The sequence below is a fragment of the Atractosteus spatula genome (genome assembly GCF_055471065.1).
Source record: "Atractosteus spatula isolate fAtrSpa1 chromosome 11 unlocalized genomic scaffold, fAtrSpa1.hap1 SUPER_11_unloc_1, whole genome shotgun sequence".
In the NCBI taxonomy this organism is placed as follows: domain Eukaryota; kingdom Metazoa; phylum Chordata; class Actinopteri; order Semionotiformes; family Lepisosteidae; genus Atractosteus; species Atractosteus spatula.
In genome coordinates, this window is record NW_028296630.1 from 472,430 (window position 1) to 482,400 (window position 9,971).

At 37.2% G+C, this 9,971-nt stretch overlaps 1 protein-coding gene across 1 annotated transcript; it reads left to right on the top strand.

Annotated features, from left to right (window-relative positions):
• The first annotated feature begins 3,391 nt into the window (after positions 1-3,391).
• LOC148811443 (deoxyribonuclease-2-alpha-like) lies at positions 3,392-8,762 on the top strand. The gene is made up of 5 exons (XM_088908775.1): positions 3,392-3,396; positions 4,044-4,209; positions 4,459-4,463; positions 5,608-5,768; positions 8,449-8,762. Exons 1-5 carry the CDS (start codon positions 3,392-3,394, stop codon positions 8,760-8,762), a joined length of 651 nt encoding a protein of 216 aa, XP_088764901.1.
• The last annotated feature ends 1,209 nt before the right edge of the window (positions 8,763-9,971 follow it).

Sequence of the window (9,971 nt, forward strand, 5' to 3'; positions counted from 1 at the left end):
GACTATTCATTGTTATCAAAAATGACTTAGAATCGATCATGTTGTGATATTTTGAAATATAAAAGTCAATTGATTGTCCATAATATCGCTATTCTATTTTTTCGAAGAAATGTTTGTTAAAAGAAAAGTCCAGCACCAGCTGGATTTGAACACACAACCCGTGAGTTGGTAATCAGGCACGTAGACCAGTAGGCTACAAGGGAAGTCTCATGAAGAGAGAGGCGAAACAGCCCTACACAGCCCTGTCGCAGTACACGAATATAATCATATCGTTATTAAATTCTTTAGATACGCGATTCCATATTATATTAGCAGAAAAGCTTAAAACTACCACTTTTTCACACGCTATTTCACATGCTAGTTAAATACTTTGATGCTTGAAATGTTTAGGGAGAAATGGAATACCGGTGTGTATTTTTCCTTTAAAGTACCGATTCCTGGAATCTGACTGGCTGACACCCTTCTGAAGTGGTTCCATAAAATCTGGCATACGGAAAAGAAAGCATTGATAAAAAAAGCCTGGATTCTCATGTATCTCATACAAGTATCTTTTAATACAGTCTTTGCTGTGCTCTTGAGGATCCTTGTGATATTTTGAGCTCTAGTTGAATGATAAGTGTCGCATTTTAAATCATTTTCGTAGTTAGAAATTATGAAACGCCCTGTTAAAAGCAAGGGAGTTTTTATGCCCGTTGAAGTAAAACAAAATGCCTGACAAAGTATGGCTTGGGCAGATTCCAAGCGCTTGTACAAATGTGCTAAAGAAATTATACTTTGAGTATACAGCTTGTCCAAAGTCATTCATTATTAATACTATTAGTAATATCTTCGGTAAAGGCTTTGATGCATAAATATTTCTGATAAAGGTAGGTTGTGTACTTTTGTCCAACTGAGCAATCTTGCTTTCATAAAATATACCAACATTTTAATGACTGATGATTAACATGCTGTAATACACAGTTCAAAATTAAAAGCTCAAATGCTGTACATGAGAGGTTAAGCTCCCCCTGGCGGTTTTACAAGGTGATGCCGGATAGTTTCCGGCATGACGTCAAATGACGTCGATTAACCGCGTGATACCGCGACACGCCCACCGGCGTATGCCACGAAATACCCCACCCATTTTGAATGGCTGCATCTGTACAAGACAGAAGGACACAGAAAATGGGGGGGAAAAAAACATCACAGACAGCACAACAAACAATATAATTGTATCTGTAATACTTGCTGGGTTTGCTTGCTTATTCCTATGATTAAAGCCAAGTGCAATGTTTGCTACATATGCAGGATGTGAATTGTTCATTTTATATATATCTAAAATAAAATATTTTAAAATTTACACTATTTCAGGGTAGAACATTTACATGTGTGATTCTGCAGATTTTGTCCAAATCATTGATTCAGTAGAAAACATTTATTTGATGATTTACTGTGTATGGTGAAGACATGATGGCACGTCCGAAGTATATACTGTGTCTGAAGAATACCAACACCAGCTTTCTGTGTTTTCTGGTTTTAAAACTTGAATCATAAAGCTTTAAAGTATATATTTCCATCTTGTTTTTGTTCATTATTTTTTTTCCCATTTACATTTCTTTGACTGAGGCATCACATAAGCTAAGAACAAATCTGTTGCCATCAGAGCTTTTTCTCCTGGTGAAAATCACTGAGTTTAAAAACACTTCTGTAAGTCAATATAATACTGATGTTTATAATAAAAGATTCATCTGCTGGGTAAAACAAAACTAAAGATGCTTGTTTTGGGCTCTAGGTTTCTATTGAATTGAATTTACAGTAGTCCATTTCTAAATGAATACAGTAAATTAAATTGTTGAGATTAAGAAATAAATCTACATACTTCATGGCCAATTGTCAGTTCAAGAGAACTGAAAATAATTAATAGGATTAAGAATAGTCCTATTTTGGACTATGGTTTTCAATTCTCTTAATCTGACTTTTGGCCATGAAGTATGTTCAGTTAAATTGGGTTGGACAAAAAAGCCAAAAGTCAGATTAAGAGAATTGAAAACTAGCCCAAAATAGAAGTTTTTTTGTTTAGGTTGATCAATTATACAGTTCTTGTTTGATTCATGAACTGAACTGATTAATTGACTTCGTCAGCTGGAAGCAGGCTTGATAATGGACTCTGTTCAAAAAGAGCAGACTTGTCCTTTAAAAACATTGAAACTGAAAAACCAGACGGATCAAAAACGATCAAATTTTGAGATTTGAATGTATCTTGTGTGACCTTTTTCAGGGATTGTGATGTTAGACAGACAGACAGGAGTGTGGCTGGTTCACAGCACCCCGGAGCTTCCAGATGTGAAAAATCATTCTACATCATTCTGGCCCTCCAGTGGGCATGAAAATGCACAGACCTTCTTCTGCAGGACTTACACATACAGCACCTTCAAGGACATAGGTAGGCATTCACATGTACATACAGCTGTGTGAAACTTTTCTTGAACAACTTTGATTGCTGAGCTTTAGTATGTCCATGGCATTGACATCGCAGCTGTCTATCACTTTCTGAAAGCCTTTGGTACAATTTTTCCAGATTTTAAGATTCAAGTATTGGTTATTTGCAGTTTTTGTTCTGGTTTGGTGCACCTTTTCTTTACCTATTCTAAATTTACCTGTGGGGCAAAAACCAGTCTATTCTGTTATTTTCTGTTGGTGGTTCAATTACATTTGCACGCTTAATATAACCCTGAGAATAGGTGGACACTAATAGACTTACACCTCATTGTGTATACAGATGAAAATAAATACCGAAATAGCCTTAGACTTTCTAATTGAATCTAAATGATGTGTATTTTGGCTGCTGAAAATGTATGTCAACATTTTAGAACTTGGAGGATAGTTTAACAAATGAAAATAAATAAAGGTAACTCTCCAAACTAATGGAAAAAGAAAGGGGGCATTTGACCTGGATGTATGAAAATGCCATGCTTACTCTTGGTTATTTTTCATTCTTGTCTCTACAGCTGTGCAACTCCAGTATATCCATGTATACTCTTTTGACTATCACATCCCCCAAACCTTCCACAGAGACCTTCAGTGTGTGGCTCAGAGAACATGCTATCCCAGGAAAGAGCCTTGGTTTAAGCAGCTTTAAAGTACAGAGACCAGCCATATACTGTATGTTTATGTTCCAAAATTAATATCGTTTATGGCCTTCACACGCGTTACAGTATGCTCCTATTCTTTTTATGCTCAGCTACTAAGATTTCCCTTCAGTGGTAAAATTCCATATAAATATTCAATACTTAAACGGGCACAGTAAAGACATTTAAATCTTTCTACGACCGACCAATGCACCACGAGTGCCCCTGTCGGTCAACCAATCACGTACCGCGGTATTTTGCGTCATCTCGCGTCACGATGCGCGATGACGTAGCCAATTACCCCCGGTACGTGCCTGTGCCGCGCACTTTGAATGGCTGCATCTGTAAATCCAGGGTACAGTGTCTATGATTTTTTTTTGTCATAAAGAAATTACTATTGGATTTTAAAGTGTTTTTTTCCTTTCAATAGTTCGTTTTGAAACGATTCACCAGAATGTATTCTTGAGGAGAGTAATGTTTGTGAGATGCTTGCCTTGCCTCGCTTCTTTTAGTCAACTGTTGACTCTTTGTCAACTGCTGCAGTTCAGTTCTACAGAGCTCTGCTGGTTTAAAATGCAGAAAATGAGCTCTAATCGCATAAGATTATTCCAGTTTTTCCACAATGCTCATGTCAAACATGGGCGACCCCTAAAAACAAGAGCTATTTTCACTTTGTAGGCCACTACATCACCTAGAAATGATCAAGGCTGCTTGACCCTTCTTCTCTTGCCACAGGTTCTGTTCATCTCCCAGAAGCACCAGTGCACCCACAGACTGGCAACAGACACTAGTATTGTTTAAGTGCCCTTTTTATTTTCTAGTGATCACAACAGTTAACACTGTCTGTCCAACACCCAGGACACATTGTACAGTGTCACAGTTCTAGAGCAGTATACAGTATGTAATACTCTTTTATGTGTTTTTGGAATCATACAGGTTTATTCTGTATAAGCTGCCAGACCACGATGAAGGAAGAGGTCTGCGATACCTCTACATGGATGACCATACCAATGGCTGGGTATATGGGAAGAAATTGGTGAATGACTCCAAGAGTGCAGTGGGGCAGACTTTGCAGCCTTTTTTGTCCTACATTCATAAAAAGGTAAGAAACCTTTATTTATAATCTGTGTCATCTCCCAGAAAGTGAGGTCAGGATATACATTGTCTTTTCGATGTGTTTATTTTCACAGGTTTCTCTTATAATTCAAAAGCCTTTTGTGCAATACAAATACAAACTTTGTATTGATATTTTTTATATTCCTTCCTAAAAGACTGTGGACTTTGGGTATCTTCTATACAACGATCAACCTCCCAAGTCATTTAAACCTGCTCCTTCATCTTTTGGACACAGCAAAGGTAAGTAACATTTTATAATGTACAAGACAGAAGGACACAGAAAATGGGGGGGGGGGGAAAAAACATCATAGACAGCACAACAAACAATATAATTGTATCTGTAATACTTGCTGGGTTTGCTTGCTTATTGCTATGATTAAAGCCAAGTGCAATGTTTGCTACATATGCAGGATGTGAATTGTTCATTTTATATATATCTAAAATAAAATATTTTAAAATTTACACTATTTCAGGGTAGAACATTTACATGTGTGATTCTGCAGATTTTGTCCAAATCATTGATTCAGTAGAAAACATTTATTTTATGATTTACTCAATATGGTCAAGACATGATGGCACGTCCGAAGTATATACTGTACTGTTTCTGAAGAATACCAACACCAGCTTTCTGTGTTTTCTGGTTTTAAAACTTGAATCATAAAGCTTTAAAGTATATATTTCCATCTTGTTTTTGTTCATTATTTTTTTTCCCATTTACATTTCTTTTTCTGAGGCATCACATAAGCTAAGAACAAATCTGTTGCCATCAGAGCTTTTTCTCCTGGTGAAAATCACTGAGTTTAAAAACACTTCTGTAAGTCAATATAATACTGATGTTTATAATAAAAGATTCATTTGCTGGGTAAAACAAAACTAAAGATGCTTGTTTTGGGCTCTAGGTTTCTATTGAATTGAATTTACAGTAGCCCATTTCTAAATGAATACAGTAAATTAAATTGTTGAGATTAAGAAATAAATCTACATACTTCATGGCCAATTGTCAGTTCAAGAGAACTGAAAATAATTAATAGGATTAAGAATAGTCCTATTTTGGACTATGGTTTTCAATTCTCTTAATCTGACTTTTGGCCATGAAGTATGTTCAGTTAAATTCGGTTGGACAAAAAAGCCAAAAGTCAGATTAAGAGAATTGAAATTAGCCCAAAATAGAAGTTTTTTTGTTTAGTTTGATCAATTATACAGTTCTTGTTTGATTCTTGAACTGAATTGATTAATTGAATTCGTCAGCTGGAAGCAGGCTTGATAATGGACTCTGTTCAAAAAGAGCAGACTTGTCCTTTAAAAAGATTGAAACTGAAAAACCAGACGGATCAAAAACGATCAAATTTTGAGATTTGAATGTATCTTGTGTGACCTTTTTCAGGGATTGTGATGTTAGACAGACAGGAGTGTGGCTGGTTCACAGCACCCCAGAGCTTCCAGATGTGAAAAATCATTCTACATCATTCTGGCCCTCCAGTGGGCATGAAAATTCACAGACCTTCTTCTGCGGGACTTACACATACAGCACCTTCAAGGACATAGGTAGGCGTTCACATGAACATACAGCTTTAGTATGTACATGGCATTGACATCGCAGCTGTCTATCACTTTCTGAAAGCCTTTGGTACAATTTTTCCAGATTTTAAGATTCAAGTATTGGCAGTTTTTGTTCTGGTTTGGTGCACCTGTTCTTTTCCTATTTTAAATTTACCTGTGGGGCAAAAACCAGTCTATTCTGTTATTATCTGTTGGTGGTTCAATTTCATATGCACGCTTAATATAACCCTGAGAATAGGTGGACACTAATAGACTTACACCTCATTGTGTATACAGATGAAAATAAATACCGAAATAGCCTTAGACTTTCTAATTAAATCTAAATGATGTGTATGGTGGCTGCTGAAAATGTATGTCAACATTTCAGAACTTGGAGGATAGTTTAACAAATGAAAATAAATAAAGGAAACTCTCCAAACTAATGGAAAAAGAAAGGGGGCATTTGACCTGGATGTATGAAAATGCCATGCTTACTCTTGGTTATTTTTCATTCTTGTCTCTACAGCTGTGCAACTCCAGTATATCCATGTATACTCTTTTGACTATCACATCCCCCAAACCTTCCACAGAGACCTTCAGTGTGTGGCTCAGAGAACATGCTATCCCAGGAAAGAGCCTTGGTTTATGCAGCTGCCCCTGACATCTTTAGCAGGGGAAACTTTCACCAGCTTTGCAAAATACTCTAGATTTAACGACGGTGAGCACCACTTCTTCCCTCTCAATTCCTTTTCATGAAGTTTCTGATAAATGCAAGTCGATCTGAAATTTCCCTTATGCAAATGGCACTACCACCCATACCAATGCCAGATATTGGTTTTAAGATTAAACAAAACGTATTTTTCTGTTCTACAACTTACTTCAGACATCCCCCTTCATTCGCATTTCTTTTCAAAAGCTGCTCAAACAATGTGTGAGATGGGGGGAAAACAACATTGCGAAGGCACAAAACCTGTCAGTGTTCAGAAAAAGAAAGCCAAGGCAGAGCTAGAGTCTGCAAAACAAAAAAATCAGTAAAGTCTATGGATCACGGTTTTTTCCCAACTGATCGCTTCTTTAGAAACTATTCTCCAATTCAAAATACAGAAACAGTAGTGAACAACACAGTTGCCATGATCCATAAACAATCTCTGTGCTTCATTATTGCAGTTTGTTCCTGGAGAAGTGAAAATGTCACATCAGTTATTTTTCTCATTTTAGATATTTGGAATCAATAGTTTGCTGGTTAACTAATTTTTTGCATGCCTCTACATTTTAAAATCACAAATGAATTATCACAGTTCCAGACCAGTACCAGCTTGGAATAGATGACGAAATGTACTTATTCCTTCAAAATATGTGCTATAACAGCCCCACAGTGATGCTAAGTGTCGGAGTTGGCATAAGTTGTACCAATGATGTTTCTTTCACTGACAACACTACAAGAGCACTGGTGCCCAGCTGGTCATAGAGGTTGCAGTTATCGGACGCGTTTGAGATCGCTTGGATATCCCAAAGTGCCCAATCTTGTTGTGTTGGTGTTGGTATTCAGTGAATTATGTATCACTGCTGAAACTCGGTCAACAGTGTCTGATTTACTCTGAACAAGCACTTATTGAGCCTCTCAGAATCTGAATTTATTTATTTAAAGTCTAACTCTATTGTATGTTGGCCGTTTCTAGCCAGCAAGACCCACTTTCTCACAAAGATTTTGTTGGAACAATATCCAGTTTATTTTTAGTCAAAGCCTTTCCCAATTGAAGATGTATTTATATAAAAAAGCAGACTTCGTTTTGGTGAAACTTTCTCAATCTGCCACCTGGCAACTGAACTTTCCTACATGGTTCTGCGGTTACACTTTAGATTTAAGGTTTCATAGCATCGCTTTCTTTCAACAGAGATTTTATGGGATGTTAGTAAAGCATTCATTTATATTCAGTAGTAATTTAGGTTTAGGATTTGTGTCTGAGGTAGTTTGTAGGTGCTTTATTAACATTCTGTAAAGCCCAATTCTTGAGCAAATTGATTAATAGAATATTTCAATCTTTTATTTATACAACAATCTAAAACAAATGTTTTTCTCTTGGTATGTTGATTTAAACACAAGACAGGATAAAAATATAACTTGTGTAGCTTCTTTAGATACCATTTAATACCTAAGAACACGAGAGGTTACATTTGGCCCATTTAGCTAATTTCTTAGTAGTTGATTCAAGGATCTCATCCTGCTGTTTCTTGAAAGGAACCAGGACTTAAATAACATGTGCAGTTTGTTCCATTAATCTCAACTCGTTTTGAAAAGAAATTGATTAATTGATACAAGGATCTCATTCTGCTGTTACTTTAAAGGTTATTGGAAACGGTTGTCATATTTTATTTAAATACATTTAAAATAAAGGTTATGTAGAAAAGGAACAATCCAGTAAGTTTCAAACACCGCCCTTCAAAAGCAATATGTCACACTTCACACTTGATCTACTGTATATTGGTGGTGTTGATTTAAAAAAGAACGTTCTGGGTAGCAGCCAGTACAGTACAGCATTCAGAGAGGGGGGGAGAAATACACATTCACTTGTTCTCGGTTCCAGTTTGACGTTTTGGTAGCAAGTGCACTTCCTGTTTTTGGTTGGGTAGAAAGTGTGCCTGGAACAGATTCTAACATGGAACCTGTGACTCTGTTCCGTTTCAGATCTCTACTCGGGTTTGCTGGTTAACTATTTAGGAGACAACTTCTTTGCCAAAAGTTGGGGGAAGCTTCATCGGCCTCTGCCGTCGAATTGCTCCGTGGCGCACAAGGTGTACAACGTGACGACGATGCAGCTGCCAGAGGCCAGGCCTTTCGGCATCATGGTGGACCACTCCGTGGTGTGTGACGAAGGGCGGGGGTCCGCACTGGACCTGCATCGCGGACACGAACCGAGAGATCAGTCAAACGAGAAGAGGAGGCGGGGCTGTGTGCACGAGCAGGCCTGGAGTGTGGAAGGCCTTCCTCACAGTAGTTGACACATTTGAGGACTGCCAGTAACACGTGGCTGGCAGAAATAGACAAACAAGAAAGGGCTGCTTTTCAAAAGATACTGCATAGTTTTTCCAAGTCAAAGCAAATGGTGGTAAGTAATATGTAAGAAAACTCTGCAGTAGCTCAAGTAGGTAGTGTGTCAACACGCGTAGGCAGCAAAAGAGAAGAAAAGAAACGGGAACTGACACCTGAAGAAGACTCTACAGCTGAAATATTGTTTCTTTTCTTCTCTTTTCAGCATGGAATAAACCTTTACATGTTCCTAAACTATTCAGTACTGACCTTAATAGCAAAAGTAAAATGTATTTATAAAGGATATGTATCATGAGGAAGTCATGCATCTAAAAAAACATTTTTTGAATGAAGTACTGAATATATCGGGGGGGAATATACGTGTGTATTAGCTTTCAACACTACACTTTTCTCAAAATATTGCAAATGCAAGTGATCTCCAGTGTCTTTTAAACATAATCAATAAGTTTGTTTTCACAGCAGTATTGTAATATATTAATAGTGTAATGCTGACAACACTTTACACAGAAACCACACAATGGATGAGTAATATATATATTTTTACTAGCTAAATCAATAACACCACAGACTACGTATTGCAAAACACAAGACAACCTATGCTTTTCAGAACAGGTGGATAGGGTTAAATAAAAACAATCACCACATCTTCATATACAGTACAGTTACTACATTATTGATCAACTTGAAGCATTGGATTATATGACTGTTTACTCTGTGGAGCTGTCCACTTCGACTGGCTTTGTAATAGGCCTGTACAGTTTAAAAGAGAGAGTTTATGTTCACATTTTTATAAAGAATAAGGTTACAGTGCCGTGCTGGTGTTTCGATCTGGTAAGAATATCTTAAGTCTATTAAACCTTCCAGCATTCCTTAATGATTTACTGATTTTTAAGTCAAAGGCCATACGCCTAGCTGAAGTTAAAAAATATCTGAGGAACTTAAACCATTATCAAGCTGGCACTTGCAAAAGCAGGCATGTCTCTAATGTTGGGTAGGATTGAGTCTCCCCTTGCAGTCTTGATTGTCTGACCTGCTCAATGCCTATGACCTCACAGTGATGTCACTCACAGTCGTGTTTTCTCCAGTGGGTGATCTCTCTTTTATAAGCTCAAAGCATGTCAAGTGGGGAAAGACTCTCTCTCATGAGTATGTCAGAGGAG

Excerpts from the sequence above, each read along its gene's own strand:
- LOC148811443 (XM_088908775.1), top strand. Across the intron at positions 5,769-8,448 it reads CAGCACCTTCAAGGACATAG|ATCTCTACTCGGGTTTGCTG; the intron begins GTAGGCGTTCAC and ends GTTCCGTTTCAG.